Source organism: Cavia porcellus, unplaced genomic scaffold (genome assembly GCF_034190915.1).
Source record: "Cavia porcellus strain 051 isolate PalLab524CR breed Dunkin Hartley unplaced genomic scaffold, mCavPor4.1 scaffold_10, whole genome shotgun sequence".
Lineage (NCBI taxonomy): Eukaryota > Metazoa > Chordata > Mammalia > Rodentia > Caviidae > Cavia > Cavia porcellus.
Window position 1 is genome coordinate 32,077,335 of NW_026947493.1, and position 18,642 is coordinate 32,095,976.

General features: G+C 44.0%; 1 protein-coding gene across 12 annotated transcripts in view; it reads right to left on the reverse strand.

Annotated features, from left to right (window-relative positions):
- Positions 1-18,642, reverse strand: part of Pxk (PX domain containing serine/threonine kinase like) — a 77,466-nt gene that overhangs the window by 15,325 nt on the left and 43,499 nt on the right. For all 12 annotated transcript variants that reach the window (XM_023561756.2, XM_063257188.1, XM_063257198.1 and 9 more), the window contains exons 5-13: positions 12,872-12,949; positions 12,337-12,410; positions 11,724-11,798; positions 8,753-8,857; positions 8,158-8,259; positions 6,719-6,880; positions 6,221-6,338; positions 4,955-5,033; positions 2,953-3,001 (exon numbers count right to left, since the gene is read on the reverse strand). In XM_023561756.2, coding sequence (XP_023417524.2) covers positions 2,953-3,001; positions 4,955-5,033; positions 6,221-6,338; positions 6,719-6,880; positions 8,158-8,259; positions 8,753-8,857; positions 11,724-11,798; positions 12,337-12,410; positions 12,872-12,949 — 842 coding nt within the window. The remainder of the gene's footprint in view (positions 1-2,952; positions 3,002-4,954; positions 5,034-6,220; positions 6,339-6,718; positions 6,881-8,157; positions 8,260-8,752; positions 8,858-11,723; positions 11,799-12,336; positions 12,411-12,871; positions 12,950-18,642) is intronic.

Sequence of the window (18,642 nt, forward strand, 5' to 3'; positions counted from 1 at the left end):
TTGGCAATGATTTTTTGGATATGACACCAAAATATAAAAACAAACAGTAAAAGGAAAAAGATAAATTGGATTTCTTTAAGATTTAAAAGTTTTGGGGGCAGGGGATTTAGCTCAGCGGCATAAGCGCCTGCCTTGCAAGTAGGCAGTCGTGAGTTTGATCCCTGGTACCGATAAAAATGAAAAAGACAAAAAAAAAAAAAAAAAAAAAGATTTAAAAGTTTTCTGTAACAGGGGGCTGGGGATTTAGCTCAGCGGCATAAGTACCTGCCTTGCAAGGAGGCTGCCGTGAGTTTGATCCCCGGTACCGATAAAAATGAAAAAACAAACAAACAAACAAACAAAAAAAAAGTTTTCTGTAACAAAGGACACTACTAACAATGAAAAGCCAAATATTTGCCAATTACATATTTGATAAGGATTTAATACCCAGGGACATACAAAGGAACTTCTGTAACTCAACAATAACAAAAAAATATGTAACCCAATTTAAAATTGGGTAAAAGTTCTAAATAGACATTTTCCCAAACAAAATATACAAATGGCCAAAAAGCAAGCATATGGAAAGATGCTCAGCATCTCTAATCACTACAGAAATGCAGTGCAAACCACACTGAAACACCAGCTCACACACACTAGGATGGCCACTGTGAGAAGAAATCAGCAAGTGTCTGGGTATGGAGAAATTGGAACCCCTGTACACGGCTGGTAGGATATAAAATGGTACAGCCACTAAGAAAATAAAAAACAAAAACAGATCTACCATATAATTCAGCAATTCTACTTCTGGTTATATAGTCACAAAAAATGAAAGTAGGACCTCAAAAAGATAGATCTGTGTACTCATGTTCATTACAGCATCGTTCAAAATAGCCAGCAGGTAGAAAGAGCCCAAATAATCCAGCATAAAAAAGAGATAAAGAAAATACGGCTTGTGTGTGAATACACTGACACACAGAAAATTATTATTCAGCCTTTAAAAAGAAGCAAAAAAAAATTTTTTTAAAGGCAGGCTGGGGAATATGGCTCAGCAGCACAGAGCCTGTCTGGCAAGAGTGAGGTCCTGAGTTCAATTTTTGGTATACAAGCGCACGCGCGTACACACACACACACACACACACACACACACACACACGCACACACAGCAAATTTGGTTGAATGTTACAACATGGATAAATCATGACTAGGTAATGCCAAGTGAATGAAATGATTTAATCACAAAACACAAATTCTCAATGTTTCCTTTGAGTCTGTGGGGATCTGAAAGGGAGAGGGCATCCTCTACTGAGTAACACTGCTGGAGATTCAGAGTCCTGGAGTCAAGGAGGAGCCATCAGCAAACACAATGTAACATAATGCATATACAATGCAATTCTGCTTATCTCAGGTATCCAAGTGGTCAAATCACAGAAAGAGAAAATAACATGATGGTTACCATGAACTAAGAAGGGGAAACAGAAATTGTTCTGTAGGTATAGAGTTCCCATTATAGTCCATTACACGACAATGTGAAGACAATTATACCACTGAACTGTACATGCACAAATGGTGAAGAAGGCTGTGTGTGTAATTTGTAATTTCAGACTTGTAATTTCAGCTCCTCAGGAGACTGATGAGTGCTTGATCCAAGTTCAAGGTCAGCCTGGGCAGCTTCAAAATAAAATTTAAAAAGAGCTGAGAGGTAGTTCAGAGGAAGAGGGCTTGGCAAGGCCCTAGGTTTAATCCCCAGTAAAACACACACACACACATACACATTAAGTAGGTAGATTTTTGCTACAATTTTAAAAATACATGAAGCTTACTGGAACATACAAATTCAAGTAATTATAATATTTATAACTTTAGAGAAAATTTCTCTGCGATTGGCTTATATTTTGAATCTCACAAGATTAACTCTTTTTCCTGTTGGGGAATAATTATAGCCAAATCCTGAATTTATTTTTTTAAACTATGAGGAGTGGAGGCCTGGAAAACAGACATGCTGAATTTTTATTATTCTTTTCGAATTTAAATTTAAAAAGTATTCAGCGTGTAAGATAGTCAAATGGCTCAAAATCCAAAATGTGTAAAAAGGTACATAGGGAAAAGCCTCCACCCCATCACTACTTCCTGTGTAACTTCCTACAAAGTCAATGCATATACAAGACACTTATGTTAGTTTTTTAGAATCACATTGATTATGTTTATTTTGTTTGTGGAGACAGGGTCTGTTAGGCAGTTCAGGGTGACACTGAACTCACCACGTACTCCAGGTTGACCTGAAACTCATGGCGATCCTCCTGCCTCAGCCTTCTACGTGCTGGGAGTGCTGGGATTAGTAATCCCAGCTGACAGGATGGGACTCAGACCAAGGCTACTGCCTCACCTGGCCCCGTCCCACAGCAAGGATTATCTGAGTCAAAATGTCAAATGCTGAGTTTGGGAAGCGCTGCTGCAGATAACGGCCAGTGTCCCAAGAGCATGGCAGGCATGGTTCTGGTTCTCATCTTCCCAGCCCACGATTGCCCTGTGACTCCCTCCACTGCTGCCCCAGGCTTCCTTCCAGACTGCCCTCTAGAGGCGGGTGGGTAACTTTATGCAAGGTATGTGATATCCTGCTTTTTTTTTTGTACCGGGGATCAAACTCAGGGCCTTGCACTTGCCAGGCAGGTGCTTATGCCGCTGAGCTAAACCCCCGGTTATATCCTGTTTTTTAAACCTTGGCCCAAATCATAATAATGTCCGTGTCACTAAAATGCTTGTATAAAGTGAAACTGTTAGATAAAAAATTTACTTTATTAGACAAAAATTTCTTCAAACAACTATGTTATATATTATAAAACTAGACTTTAATTGTAAAATATTTAGATTATTTCCAAATTTTCCCTATTGTATACCTTTTCTTTTTTAGTTTAAAAGAGGTGATTTTCAAGCCAACTTACTTATATCACATGCTAAGAAAATGATTTGCTTTACCTTAAACTGTGGCTTTTCAGAAGTGGTTAATAAAACATCACTGAATAACCTGTAAAGAAAAGAAACAAACAACAAAGTCTTCATCAAACAAGGTGGCTTCTCAATCTGTGAGCACAGCAGATGAGATGTGTTTGGCCCCTGGAGTCTCCCTGCTCCCACCACCTGCTCCAACCCGCATGTAATGTGAATGGAGAAAGGCACAGGAATGTACAGGTGGATCCCCCAGTGTGACCTCCGGACCTTCCTACTCTCCCGCCTAGGGAGTGTCACCAGGAGACTGTGCCGGTGGGGCACCAGAAGTTATTTCCCCATTGTAGGGCAATATTGTATTTGAAGGAAAAAAAAAATTTTTTTTTTTTGTAAATAGCAACTTTCAAAGATATTGCAAATGTAAGTAGTAGATGCTTCTAAACAGAATAGCTGTTTTTTCTGTTTTTTTCTTACCTCAATAAAATTTATTCTAGAGCTCAGTAAAAGACAAATGTTCAAGTAAGTACAAAGGAATTATTCTGATTGGAATACTTTGCTTCCAATTGTTTCTCATGATTCATTTAAAAAACAGCAGCTTTGGGGAAGGTATATAAATTTTCCTCAAAAGTATGCTATCAAAACCAGTAGCACGGGCTGAGAGTACATTAGCAAGGGCTGAGCTCAGCAATGTGGCACTTGTGTAGCCTGCATGAGGCCCTGGGCTGGATCCCCAGTGCCCGCCCCCAGGTCAGAAAGCAGTAGCTCGGGACCTCTGAATCACTTTGACTGTAATGGTTGTTGAATAGTGATAGTGTCTGCATCCTGTGACACTTTCCTTGAAACGTCCCCCTTCTGTAAGGAGAGATAATTCATCCAAGCAGAAATGACAAAGTCACTTTTCCCCACAGTGCTCCCCAAAGTCCTCGCCCTCCCTGCCATTTACTTGCAGACAACACATTTTAATTGACATGGGTCACACCTCTCCCATTGCCGTTCTCTAGACTGAAGCCCACAGGATGGAGAGACTTAGGTGAAAAAAAATACTTGGATTATAATAGGAAAATGGGAGAACTGGAAGAAAGAAAAATGCAAGTTCAAAGCCAGCCTGGGCAACTTAGCAAGACCCTCTCTCAAAATTAGAAAGGGGTGGGAAGTAGCTTGGTGGTACAGTACCCCTTGTTTCAATCCCCAGTACCAAAAAACCAAACTAAATCACAACAGAACAAAACAAAGCAACAATAACTTGTAGAAAGAATGGCTAAAGAACCTGAAGTCATCTCTCTGCCTCCTCTGAACTCTGACTGCACACACAAGCTCTCCCTTGCCTGGTTCACATCTGTCACTGTTTCCTTAGGACACCTGTTAGGTACCAAGCTGGTAAAGACAAAAGAGCTCAGTGGCACAGCACCTGCTTGGCAAGTGCAAGGTCAGGAGTTTGATCCCTGGTACCAAAAAAAAAAGAGAGAGAGAAAAGAGCATCAGGCTCAGGAAACCCTGATCCGCTCTTCCCCTGGCTTTAAGAGAGAATGTCTTCTGAGTTCAAAGTCTACAGCACAGTGCCCAGGACAAGCTGGACGTTTCACAGATTATACCCACCACGAGGAAATAACCAAACAGAAGCACAGACCCCCAGAAACACGCTGCCTCCTCAGGAGGGCAGCCCTCACTGTGAGGCCCTGTGACTTGTGAGTCATCCGCCACCAGTGACCACCGCATTGTGGTAGATTCAAGGAGGAGAGGTGTGGGGCAGCGCTGCTTTGGCGTTTCCTAAGCTGGGGTGCTACAGATATGCACACAGTGCTAAAGCTGACGGAGAAGAGACACACAAGGGAGGATGCTGATGTTCAAGGAGAGCAATCAGACCAGCAGCAGAGAGGTCACGAGGACACATGTCACTATGCTGCAAGTGAGACATCTGGAAGCAGGTCACTTCAACTCTGCAGGGACAGCACCTGAGTCCTAGGCCCTTGCGCACAGCGGTCCAGTGTTCAACAGTTATTCAGATTACAACTGACGCATATGATTGACTTACGGCATCTGTAAGAGCCGGGAGACGGTAGGCATGCCATTTTTACAGGCTTCACAAGACAGCGTAGACTCCAACACGGCCACTTGAAATGAACAGATACACATTTTAGTTCCACAGCACACTGCTGGCGAACCCACTGGGCGATGAAAAGTCTGACACAGCTTTGCAACAGCTGTCTGCAGGCTGATCAGAACAGTGTCAAACTCTTCACACACAGACAGATGGCGTACGCGGGGGAGGGGAGCGCTAGCAACACTGGAGTCACCCAGGACTCAAGAGACATGCCTCAGAAACCTCGTGCTCACAGAAAGCCAAGTGGACTTCAAAGGCAACTAGAGGAAGAAATCAACAGCTCAGTCATAAAAATGTTCTCATAAAAGCGAAATAAACACTATGCAGAAGCAAAATCCTGAACTTGGAAGACATTTTGCTGCTGGCTTGTTTTTAACCAAAACTAGTACTTGGGAGGTCAGCTGTTGATTAACTCAGCATCCAACACCTTGGAGGCTATAAGGAAGAGCAACCACAGTACACCCTTCAGTTTCAGTTGTTCACACCCAACACGTAAGATGCTCAGGACCCATTCTCATGAGCTGCTTCACTTGACACATGCATGATGCTCTGCGCAGCACTGACCTGCACAGGCTCAGCACAGTGGTCTGGGAGCTTACCTGCCCTTCTCTTGCCGCCTGGCCCTAGTTCAGAGCTGGCTGTGGGAGACTGGGAGGGTCCCTGAGCCTGCACCAGCTCCTGCACAAGGTGCTTCCCACCTGTCCTCAGGAACACTGGAAGCGCTCTGGGATCCAGTTTGTTTGGGGGCTGAGCCCCTGACTGGGCCTGCTGGGCTCTTATCTATCCTGGCACTTGTGTTCCTTTTTAGTCACATGCCAGCTGTGGTCTCATTCTTGATACCTGCCTGAGTCCTTAAGACCAGCCTCAAGTTGCTCAGCCCTGGATTCTGCATTCGATTAAGACTACATTCAGGGGGCTGGGGATTTAGCTCAGCAGCATAAGCGCCTGCCTTGCAAGCAGGCAGTCGTGAGTTCGATCCCCGATACCGACAAAAAAGAAAAAGACCAAAAAAAAACCAAAAAGACTACATTCATGTGTTTCCAAAATTCTGATATATTTTACAGAAAGTTTCTTAAAGGTCTCAGTCTGAGAGACAAGCCATTGGCAGTGTCTCTGGCTGTTTTGGACTCTAGAAAGGGGATGAGCAGCTCTGCAGACTACCAGGACCCTCGAGGCCTGCCCTAGCCCCGTACTGACCCACAGCCAAGGATGGTGCAGGAGGAAAGGAGTCCACAGGCACCGAGTCAGGCGGTCGTCCATAAGTCATCTCGTACAGTAAGTGACCAAAGCAGTGGACATCCACGCTTTCCAATGTCTGTGAGAGAAAGATAGCAGTGCACATTCATGTTTCGGTTTGGCTTTATGCCTCCTATGCTCCTGCCCCAGGCTTCCACTGAGAAACAAGGCCCACTCCGAAATGAAGCTCACGAGGCAGCTGGGCACAGCGGCACATGCTTCTAATCCCAACACTGGGGAGGCCGAGGCAGGAGGATCGAGGTCAGCCTGAGCTACACAGCAAATCACCGTCTCAAAAAACCCACACCAAACCAAAAGAAGGAACCCTTCTAACCAAAAGGTGTGGTCTGCCCTCTGTGGTTTTCCACTCTCCTCCCTTCCCTGCCCCACCTGGCACTTCAGTTTAGTCTGCGATTCCCCTCCCGGTGAACCTCCGGCTGGACTACCCGAGTCACTCACATTGATCTTCCTGAACTGTGTGAAGTAGGGCCGGTAGAAGGAAGGGAGGCCCAGTAAAGAGTTCTCAAGGTCCAGCAGCCGGCAAGTGTCACCGTCCAGCATCACGTTGGAGGCATGAAGATGCCCGTAAGGAAACCCCTTGTCATGTAGGAACTTTAGTACCTGTTAACAAACATGTGCAGGTTATATTTCCCCCAACTCATTCAGATGCAAGATGGAGTCGCTGGGGGTCCAGCTCAGGGGCAGAGGCAGCCCTGGCTTAAACACCCAATAGGAAGCCCTGGGTTCAATCTTTAGCCAAAAGCAAAAACAAATAATAAGAACACTTTTGTCTTTAACTCAGTACTTTCTGAAACAAAATCATGCAGTGGGGAGACTGCTGAAGAAAAATGCCACCTCCACTTTTTGGAAAGGGGTGACACTGAATGCTTCCCAGGAGCAAAGCTCCCAAAGAACAGAGAAGCAGCCTGAGAAAGCAGCTCTGATGCCAAAGGCTTCGCTTGGAGCAGCTTCTGTCCCAGCTCTCCTCAGGCAGTAGATCCTCCTTCCCCAAGAGTTAAGTCGTCACACCAGTGCCTCTGCCACTACTCAAGAGGCTGAGCTGAAAACAGCTCTAGTCTCATCTTTGCCCAATTCACTTATTAATAGGAACACACAGCAGGCTTCCACAAAAAGAATCACATTTTGAGCTGCCATTTAAACAAACAGTGGCTCCCTGGAGTACAGATGGCTCTACACATCTGTGCAAAGACCTGGAGAAACCAGCTAAGAAGGTGCCCAGGGCAATGCACTGAGAACTAAAAGCAAAGAACACAACAGCTCTTTCTAGTTTTAAAAATCTTATTTTCTCTTAACTTATGTTCAAAAATATATTAGCAGTGGTATATGTATATAATTTATAGTTAAATAGATGTGACATGGGGGAGTGTGGTGCTTAAGTATTTTTACTGCAAAATCTGAGAAGCCTGGAGAACATTATTTAGTGACATGGAAAAGGCTTGGCTTGGCTCTTCTTCTCCTCTGTCTGTCTGTCTGTCTCTCAGTGCTGGGGATCAAAGCCAAGGCCTTTGGTTTTAAGTATACTAACACTGCACTCTGTCTCCAGCCCCAGTGGGAGTAGGTATCACTGCTGTTCACATTTCTACAAGGGAGACATAGGGACATATCTTAGCACAGAGATACAGATCAACCTAAGATATCACAAAAGCTATCCACTTGGCAAAATTCTTAAAAATCAAACACAAAATTGTAACAGCTAAAGCTTTCGGAATTTAAGTTCTTGTCACCTTCATTTCAAATATTTGCTTGTTGGGGTAGAATACATTTACTGTCACCTAACAAATAACCAATGTCAGTGAGTTTGGATATTATCTGAGAACTTTTCCATAACTTTGGATGAAACTGCAGGGCAACTTCAACAAAAGTTAAGTATCTCTTACCTCTAGTATCTGTCGCCCATATGTTTTTATCTGCTGGAGTTCAAGGCCCTGAATCTTCTTAGGGTTGCAGTACTTCCTTAGGAATGGATCCTTTGGTTTTGCCTTTAAGGAAGAACAAAACACATGTAAGGAAGTGGCAGAGGAACCACTGAGCACCTGAGTTTCCTAAATAGACACGAGAGACACCGCCAGGCAGCCCAGGGGATGTGGAGTACAAAACACAACAATCTGTGCAGCTGAGAGGTTGACCTGGGTTCTGGCGCTTTCTGTGTTCCGGGGATTGGCTTAGTCTCAGCCTTAGCAGTCCCCAAAGTCTCGCACATTGTTAGAGCTCTTGGGTACTGTGTTAACAAGTTCAAGACACAAACTTTCAAACAGACCCAAAACAGCAGTCTATAATCCCCAAACCTCTCATCTTACCCTCAAGTAGGGAAAGGAATGTTATTTAACCAAACTGGATAGAGTTTTTCCAGCTAAATCCAAAATTAAAATCAAATCCTTAAGGTCTTGCTTCTGGAACCATAGTACTAAGCACAGTAATTAACAAGTTCCAAAGGACCTGAGAACTTAATGCATGAACTTTCCCCACAAATACCTTGTAGATCAGATCCTTCAAAGTTCCTTTTTCATTAAACATCCTGATTAGCAGTGCAGAGGATTCATTAGCTGTGGCAAAAGTAACCCGGTAAACATAAGGGTGCTGCCAAGACAAAAAAGAAATCCACATTGACTTGCCTAAAGATCTAGGTCCTTTTAGGTCCAGAGACTGGTGAGGCAGAGTCAAGTGCCTCTATGGTGGTTTTGCTGCACACAAATGAGACATTCCCTGAAGAGATGGAGTTTTCAAGTTATGACATGATAACTGGTTCCTCCTTCCGAGGACAGAAAGTCTAGTGACGAAAGGAGCTGCAAGCTGACACAGTGAGCTCAGCTTGTGAAGGGGTCTGCTTTGGTACATGCATTCTTACAGTTCCGGCTAAAGCACTGTAGAAGTGAGGAAAAGTCTGAGTTTTGGGAGTAGTGGTCTTTTGTTTCTGTTTCTTGGGGACTTCTGAGACAGGCTGTCACTGTGTAGTTCAGGGTGGCCTGAGTTCACTTTGTAGCCCAGCCTGGCCTCAAACCCCTGGGGCTCCTCCCACCTCAGCCTCCCACCCAGCCAAGTGCTGGGATTACAGGCGTGCACCACCACACCTGGCCAGGAGTAGTGGTTTTGATATTCTGCATCTATAAACTGGCAAAACATACAGCCAAAGCTGAAAGCAATCTCAAGCAGGGATGCGGATAAAAGTGTCTGTCACAGCTTTGCCTGGTATTCAGTGCTGCTGTCTGGATGCCAAGCCAGGGGCCTGACAGCCAGGAAACAAACAAAAGCAGCATCTTCTGGCATCACAGCCCTTTGGGAAGGCAGCGGAGAAGGCTTTTCCTGCCTTTCTACAGACATCTGCAGTATGATGAGTCACAGTGTCCTCCTCAGATGGGGACACTGGCACAAAGCAAGTCGGGCGAGGAAAAGACAAATTACTTAATGCATGAAAGGAAAGTCCTCATTTAACCTGGAATGAACTGGTTTCATAGTACAAAGCCCAAAGGAGTATCATGACAATTTGAACCCTGGGAGCTGAGAATACAAGGATCTGGGACACAAAGGGGATTGGAAAGTGTGGAAAGGTACGTGTGTCTAAGAAAATGTAATAACTGACCATGAAGTTTCTCCTGGTATCACATCAGAATGGCTGCTGCTGATTTAACAGCTTCATTAAGACATGCTTCACATGTATTACAGTTCACCCACTTAAAGAAGCCAACCAGCCAAACAGCTTTCAGTATATTCACAGTAAGATGCTATCATACTCTGTTCTAGAATACTTCTGTCACTCCAGAAAGAAGCTACAGGAGTGGAATAAAAAATCCCCAAATTCATACAGATATAACCAAAAGGGCTTCAGGGTATGGCCCAGTGGTACAGCACTTAACTAGCATGCAGGAGGCCCTAAGTTCCATCCCAGCAACCTCTCAAAAAAGGAGCGGAAGAAAGAATAGAGGAAGGAAGAAGGGATGGTCTTCTTTATGGCAGAGTGTCTCCTAATAAATAGGAGGGAATGCCGAATACTCAAACTAATGAATTTGATGTAGGACATTCAGATAGTCTCAAAATATCTCCCCATACACTATTTATTCATTCTAGATATTTATCTTTGGAGAACAAGTCTGGGTACAAATAGTTAGCTAACACTTGTTAGTTTGTCTTTTTCCCTCTGGTTCTGGAGGCTGAAACCAGGACCTTTGCACTGAGCTACGTCCCCGGCCTTCTTAAATTTTATTTTAGACAAGGTCTTGCTATGTTACCAAGGCTTGCCTCACATTTGTGACCCTCCTGCCTCAGTCTTCCACACAGCAGAATGACGTGCACGTGCCACTGTGCTCCTCCGCTTTTTTCTTTTTATGTAACAGCCAAAGGTAGACATCCAAATGTCTAGCAAATTAGTTGAATAAACTAAGGCACAGCCAATGGTAATTCTATGTAATCAGTAATAAGGATCAGGTGCACCATTAATAAAACAAACAAACAAACACCAGATTTGAAAACCATAAATATATCGCTTCTCAGCCTTTTGGCTAAGATCAAATGTAAAACCATAAATATATATTTTCAAACAAAATCATACAAAAACTCTAAGACAATAACTTTTCTGGTTCCTACTTCTAGTTGGTTGGGATTTAATCCCAGGTTAGCTTCATTTTCTTATTTTTATTCCCCTGTGCCTTCTGACTTTTACAATTAATGTACTCTTGTGTGACTTGTGCTTTGTATGAAGCAGATCTTTATTAAGGGAAACATAAAGTGCTTGAGATGTAATCCAGAGGTAGAGTGCTTGCCCAGCATGATGAAGCACCTGGGTTCAATCACCAGCACCACAAAAAAGAAAGAAGGAAAGGGAGGAGGAAAGAAGGAAAGAAGGGAGGGGAGAGAGGGAGAGACCTGGGTTTAAAAGTTTATGCTGACAGTTTGTGTCCTACAACCAAACTCAAGGAGGCAGCATTTACCATGGACCTCCATCACCCCTCACTAAAACCATATTTCATTCAATGCTTGGTTTCACTAGCTTAACAGAACATTTTGGCTTTTTTGTTTTTTGTTTGTTTTTTATTGGTACCAGGGATCAAACTCACAACCACATGCTTGCAAGGCAGGCGCTTATGCCACTGAGCTAAATCCCTAGCCCCATTTTGGCTTTTTTTTAATTAGTTTTTTGAGATATAGTCTCAGTAGGTCAGGCTGACCTTGAACTTACTATGTAGCTCAGGCTAGCCTCAAACTTGGCAGTGATCCTCTTGCCTCAGCTTCCTGAGTGCTGAGATTACAGGTATGTGACTGGCTATAAATGTAATTTTAAATGCCTCTGATCTATGGTAGTGCTATACAACTCTGGCCTTCATGTAAATCCTCTGCACCTGTCCATTCTCTCGAGCCTATTGAGTATTTCTAGCTCTTCTGGCCCTGTTCACCCTCAAAAAAACACTGCAAGGCTGTGATCAACACTGAAAATAGCAGGACTCATACTTACCAAACAGGAAGGCAGAAGTTTGATCAGACACTGAAAATCTTTATCCAACAAGTATTTGTCAGGGCCAAGATCAGCCTGCAAACATGAGAAGAAGTATGAGGGTCCTGCCTTGGCATCAAAAGAAAAATTTCTTCTAAATCATTCCCTCCAATAGACCACCCAGATATCTGACTGTAAACCAAAATAACAACCACACCAAGTCTAGCTCTTCAAGGCCTCTCTGGAGAGGCCACACATAAACACACAAATATTAGGGCTTTACTGTAATTTCACGTGGTTTCACTGACCACTCATCACTAGAACACCCCAAGTGGTAAGAGAAATAAAGTAATGCCCAAATATTTTCTTTGGACCTAAACTCTGAAACTGTCAACCCTAAAAAGATTTCAGAGAAATATTTTAAGCTGTTTCTGTTTCTTTCCAAACATTTACTAGCTGACTAAATATATCTAAGGTAACCAAATGAATAGCAAAGTAATGTAAAATGACTGTCCTTTGATGTGGGACTGAGGAAACCCTGACATTATCACTGAGGTCTGCAGTACAGCTCTGTAATCCTCCTGTCAGACGTCTAAATTTCCTGAAACAAAACGGAAGCCAAAAATTAGCTTACCCAGCTTAACACCAGCCGTTCCTTTGGTTGATTTTTAATCTTCATCAAGAAGTATTTTTTCCTAATCCTCCAGCCTGCCATACAAGCAGAAATATTTGTAGCTCCATAATTTTTATAACAAATGATTTAAGTTTCACTGATTAAATAATTAATTGAAATTAAGTTTGGCCATGTTACCCACAGCCATATAATCATGTGTAAAACAATCATTTGGTATTATTCACATGGTGAAGGCCACACTAAACAACAACAAAGGAATTATGCTCTTCTTGGAAACAGCAGGAAACAGTACTTCATTAAGATTCAGAGAAAAGGACAGGTGAATAAGTGGTGATTCTCAAAGTTACTGCCATCTAACTTCCCCCCAAAGATGAAACATTAAAAGTTATGGTCTACATCCTCAAGCAGTAGGGAGGCAAAAAAGGACGAAAAGCCACCAGATGTAAGAGCTTTCTTGGGATAGGAATCAAATCCATCACTAAGAATCTAGTCTGTGGTCTATCTGTCACATAGAATGAGCAGGTCAGGTTCTCACCTATGTCTTTCAACGGTTCCACCACCTCCCACTTTGGTTCTGATCGGAAGAACATGGAAACCTGTTGTAAGGCAATTTCTGCAAAGACATTTTAGAAACTCATTAGTCAAACTTATTATGAGAGAGTCACATGCTTCATAATCATTCACAAAATCGTTATAGTCTATGACCTTGAAATACTTAATTACAAAATATAATAAGAAGTTAAAAACAATGTGGAATTGTAAACTGGACCATGGAAGAGATAAAGTATATCAGTGGGAAAGCTGATGAAATCTGAGTAATGCCTATATTAAATTTACCAATGTTAATTTCTCAATTTGATAAAAGAGCATGGTTATATTACAAGTAGCTAAGTTAGACAGATATTAATACACAGTCAGAGAGGGATCAGGTCTTCAAGGACATCAGCACAAAAAATATAGACAACAGAATTGTGGCTGGAGGCAAATCTGGAGAGAGCCAGACCTCAGGATGGAGAAGCAATAGCCAGGTCTGTGAGCCTCCCTAGAGATAGACAGCAACCTGAGAGTGCTATAATCAGCGCCACCCCGTCCAGGGGGCCCAAACAGGCATCACACACATAAGTGAGTGACCGGAAAGTCTGGATCCACACTCCTCTCCATGTACCCTCGCTGTATGACTTGTTTCCCTATTGGATCAGTATCATTAGCTAAGCTGCTATATCTGTAATCCCATAGGTTAATTGTAGTCTGACCCATGTTGCACCCACATTGTGACTTTGCTCTATAAATTATCTTGACAAAGGATAGCCAATCACTTGGGACCCCTCCTGGAAATCCAAGAGTAAATTCTCCTTCCCCTTATTTCCAATGAAACTTTCTGTCCTAAACTCCTTGGTTTGTGACTTCATTCCTCAATGTGTGAGACCAGCTACTATGTGCATTTGACAGCTAATGGGTCGGGAGCTGTATTTTCCCTGTATCAGGAATAGAAGATGTTAACACTGGTGAAACTGTGTGGAAAGGGACACATGGAAACACTACTACTGCTGTAACTTCTCTGTAAAATTATTCAATAATCCAATTTATTGGAAAAGCAAGAAATACAATTATTAATGATAGGAAACTACATAGTTTTTAAAATTGGAAAAATCTAAAATATGTAAAATAGCTGGCCTAAGACAAGAATTCAGTATATGAACCAGACTACAATCCAAGCCCAGGATTCAAAATATGTTCCAAGGTCTGAACCAGCATTTAATGTTGGTCCAAGTGATATTTATTCCATCTTCATTCCTCATGAAATTATAGCTTTCACCAAAAAGGAACGAGTAGCCTTAAATATACCCTGGAAATAAAACCAATGTTTTGGCAAAACATCTATGTTCAGGAACAACAGTTCCATTGTTGGAAGTCACCGGGTATCTATTTACTGGAAAAAACATCCATGCTTTTCTTTTTGGTATTTGTCTATCATGCAAGTGCTTCCCCCTTTAAAGATGACAATGAGGAGAGGAAGTTCTTTAAAGTTCATTGTATTAAGAAACTTATCAGAATAACTGTGCTTTTTTACATTTCCTGAGAAGAGTGCATCTGTAAGCTGCCATTTCCTTTCTGCTGACAGCAGTGCATCAATGAAGCTGCTCCCAAACCCTGAAAGCAAACAGCTACGCTCCCAGTGCACCATGGAATTTCACCTCTGCCTAGTGCGAATTATGGTCCAGCGAGACCAGGACCAGGCATGTGAGGGATTCTCACTAGAAATGTTCTGCCCAAGCCAAAGACCTCCTCTGGAGTTAGCAGCTGAGGGCAAACAGTATCACTGTGGTATACTTCACAGCTCTTCTGCATTAAGTGATTTGGGGAAGAAAACAATTTGCTAGTCATTTGTTTAATGACTCGATATGTGACTTGTCAGTGGCATCTGCTAAGAAAATAAATGACATTTTCATTGTCATTCGTACCCTAGTATGCAACAAACCATTTGGAAGGACTGACAGTTGCCAGAAGCACGTACATCTTTTTTTTTTTTTTTGTCTTTTTCCTTTTTATCGGTAGCGGGGATTGAACCCACAACTGCCTGCTTCCAAGGCAGGCGCTTATGCCGCTGAGCTAAATCCCCAGCCCCTAGCACACACATCTTTATCAACAATGCTTTGAGAACCCAACACCATGATATAGAATTTTAGCATTTCCAAAATAATGTGAACGTAAACTTTAAGTGAAAATTATTCCCATCAACTTTGAGGAGTGTGAAAAATAATTTTCAAATTCAGTGCAGTGTCATATCAAGAGACTGTAGGACAGCTGTTTAAGCTCACAGTGAGTCATGATTTCTGAAAAGTCATTAATCAGCAACATTTACTTTATGTCATTATATACATACAGTTTCAAGAACAGGGAAATATTGTCAACAAAGGAACATGCTAAACTTTAACTTTCCCACTGATCTGTGACTTACTATTAAACAAAGCACATGGCTACCATGTTCCCACAGTCAATGTTCCTACAATCAACTCATCCCGCCCTCAGCAGCACCCAGCCTCCTCCAGTGCACACCAGCAGCCACTCCTAGTTCCCGGCTGTGCAGCCTCACACTCTGTGCTCTGAGGTGCCTCCTTCCTCAGCCTCCCTCAAATGTCCACCTGCCCCATCCCACTGTCCAGCCCTCCTGCTCCCCTGGCCGACTCCCTTCCAGAACACTCCGGTGCTCCCTCTCCCACAGAGCTACTCCATCACAGCAGGGCTACTCTTCCAGTACTAGACTGTACACTGCGGCCGGAGCCACGCCTCCTCATCTGGGGGAAGCCTTCTCACCCCCTCCCCTTCAGGCTCACTTCCACTCACACCAGTCTGCAGGGCCGCCTTATCTCTTCCAGAATTCTCATCCCCAGGGCTGCACCATCTGCACCTCCCAACCCTCACCCTCCTCCCCTGGCCAAGGTGCAGTGACCACAGGCCTCACTTGTCACCTCCTGGCATAAGTGCTCTGGGATGGCAGGACTATGGGGAAGGGCTCTTCCTTTCTCCTTGCTGCATGTACAGCACCTGGCACACAGTAAGTACTTCATAAGTATTTCATAAAGAAAGAACTAAAGGTTCAAACCATGGCAGTGCATGTGGAACTGCTCATTAGAGCATGAAACCCACGGAAAGGAAGGCCTGTGTGCCCTCGATTTCTGTAGCACTAGTGGACATACATGGAGTGCTGGTAAGCCAGCTCCAGACAGGGAATAGAGCTGAGCCTTCCCACTGGAAGGATCAATTGCACAGACAGAAGAGTCCCCCAGTCCCCACCCTGCTTGCCACCTGAGGCACTGCTCTCAGCAGAAACAGCTCAGCACGGAGTCTGTCTGTCACCTGCAGACACAGGATGACAGGGCAAGAGATAAGGCACAACAAGGAATTCTGCAGGTCCTGGGACATCTGAGGACACCCGGGCACACCCAAGAATTTACATTGGATGTTTCAAGGACTTTGCCCACTGAGGTGCTTGCTCCTTTCTGTCTTTTCACCTTCTGCCTGCCTGCACCCAGGCACAGTAAATTCCACACCATGCTGCCTTGACACAGCCTGGTGGTCTGGGCTGGTCTCTGCCTTCACATGAGGCGCAGAGGTACCAGGTGTTCCCACCAGGCTGTCTTTCAACTCTGGATCTCACCCTCTCTAAAGCCCCCTGCTTGTTTCAAAAAGATCTCCTATCCCAAGTCTCTCTCTCTGTTTATTCTACTATTTAAGTGATTTCTGGGGCTGCAGGGCTGGAAGAGAAGTTCAACATGCCCTGTTCCGTTCTCCTCTGCCCAGCCTCTAGTTTTTCTAGTATCAGGATCTTGAGGACCACTGAGGGAAATGCTGCTGCTGACGAAGTTGGAACACAACCCAGGTCTCCTGATTTCTGGTTCAAATGATTCTGTGTAGACAGGAAAAAGCCCTTTACTCTGAGGGGACATGGAAGTTTGAGAAGGGAAGATGGCTGGAGGGTACCTGGGGCTTTCAAATGACAGATGTGGCTTTTTAGTAAGATGAAGATGGTACTCTATGTATGTGTTTCGCACACTTCTCACAACTGTGAGTGACCTGTCCTCCCTGTACAATGCCAGCCCTTGGTCCAATTCCCTAACTAAACAAGTATCTGACAAGTCCCCACAAAGGACCAAAGGCCTACATTTACCTTCTGTGGATTTGGTCATTTGGAGTAAGCCAAGAAAAGAACAGAAGGCCCATGGAGCAATTCTAGGCTGAGTACCTGGTAGGCAGGAGGCGGCAGAGCACGCAGCTGACCGTCCCCTGGGGACTCGGTGGCAGCACAGCCCCAAGCCCAGTCACAGCAATGAGCAAGAACAGCGACCTTGAAGCCTGGCCACCACACAAACATGGAACTCAAACACCACAGAACTCAAGCAGGCTGACTTCACAGGGCATCTGTAACTGAGAAGCAGACACCGTCCACACTCACAGAGAGAAGTGCTCCAGGGAAGCAGAGGCCTTACTGCGCATTTCAGGAATGGCTCACACAGAGGAGTGGCCTGACCACAGCTGGTAAGTCAGCTAAGAGGCAAGGCAAGTGCTAATGTTTTATTTAAAGGAGGAAAAAAACCAAGTATCTTTCTGCAAATAGGATCCTTCACCTACTGTTCCATTTAGGGCTCTGCCCTTTAAATAGAAGCAGGGCTTGTGAACACTTGGATCTTGCTAAGTTTCTGGGCCTTTTTATTACCCTCCCACATTAACTTTGGACCCTTGGTAGTGTGGACAATGAGGAGGAAGTTCAGTGGAGGGATAAACAGGGATCAGACAGTCTTCCAGAGGCCAAAAAGCACTTTAACTTAAAAAATCTCATACCAAACAGTAGTCACACAAATGCAGAAGGCCCTTCTTCTCTGCAGATCTTGGTTCCTTTATCTCTAAGAGGACAAGGAGGCTTGGTGTGAGGGTGCATGCCTAAAATCCTAGCACTCAGGAGGCTGAAGCAGGAGGACTGTAATGAGTTCAAGGCCACTTTGGGCAACACAGTAAGTTCAAGGCCAGCCTGAAATACATAGCCAGATCCTGTCACAAAAAACCACACACACCCAAAAAAAGAAAAAAGGGGCAGGGCTGGGGGTTTAGCTCAGCAGCATAAGCACCTGCCTTGTAAGTGTGTGGTCATGAATTCGATCCCTGGTACCGATAAAAAGGAAAAAGACAAAAAAAAAAAAAAAAGGGTGGGGGGAAGGGACGTAATTGTGATAAAACAGCTCCAAGATCTCTAAGATCTCTTCTAGCACTGACCCATGTGACACGCTCCGTGTCAGCAGTAAGGACCTCTACCCTGAGCCTACACCCCTGCCATCAGCCCTGCCTTTGGCACACGGTGTAGCAGACAGCTGTGGTCTGCTGTGTGAACATCACAATCACATGGGCCGGGCACACTGATGGCTGTCTCAGAACACCAGCAGACACTCTTAGGAAAACAGGCAGACCACATGACTAGCACAGAGTGGGGCTGGGCTGATTTGATTAGTCAGTCAGGGTGACTTGCTGACGACAACTGTGGGAACAACTGAGGTCAGTATGGAAAAATGGAAGTTACAAAAGATCCCACTCTAACGTGAGCTGACTAGGGAGCCCTATTCCTAAGTGTCATCATGTCCTTTCTCTATGGGAACCAAAAAACAAGTGGAGGAAGAATGGGCTCCTGGTAACTATGTGATGCTTAATCTTTTTTTTTTTTTTTTCATTTTTTGTTTTTTTGAGACAGGGTCTCATTATGCAGTTCAGGCTGGCCTCAAGCTCACTTTGTAGCCCAGGCTGGTCTCGAACTCACAG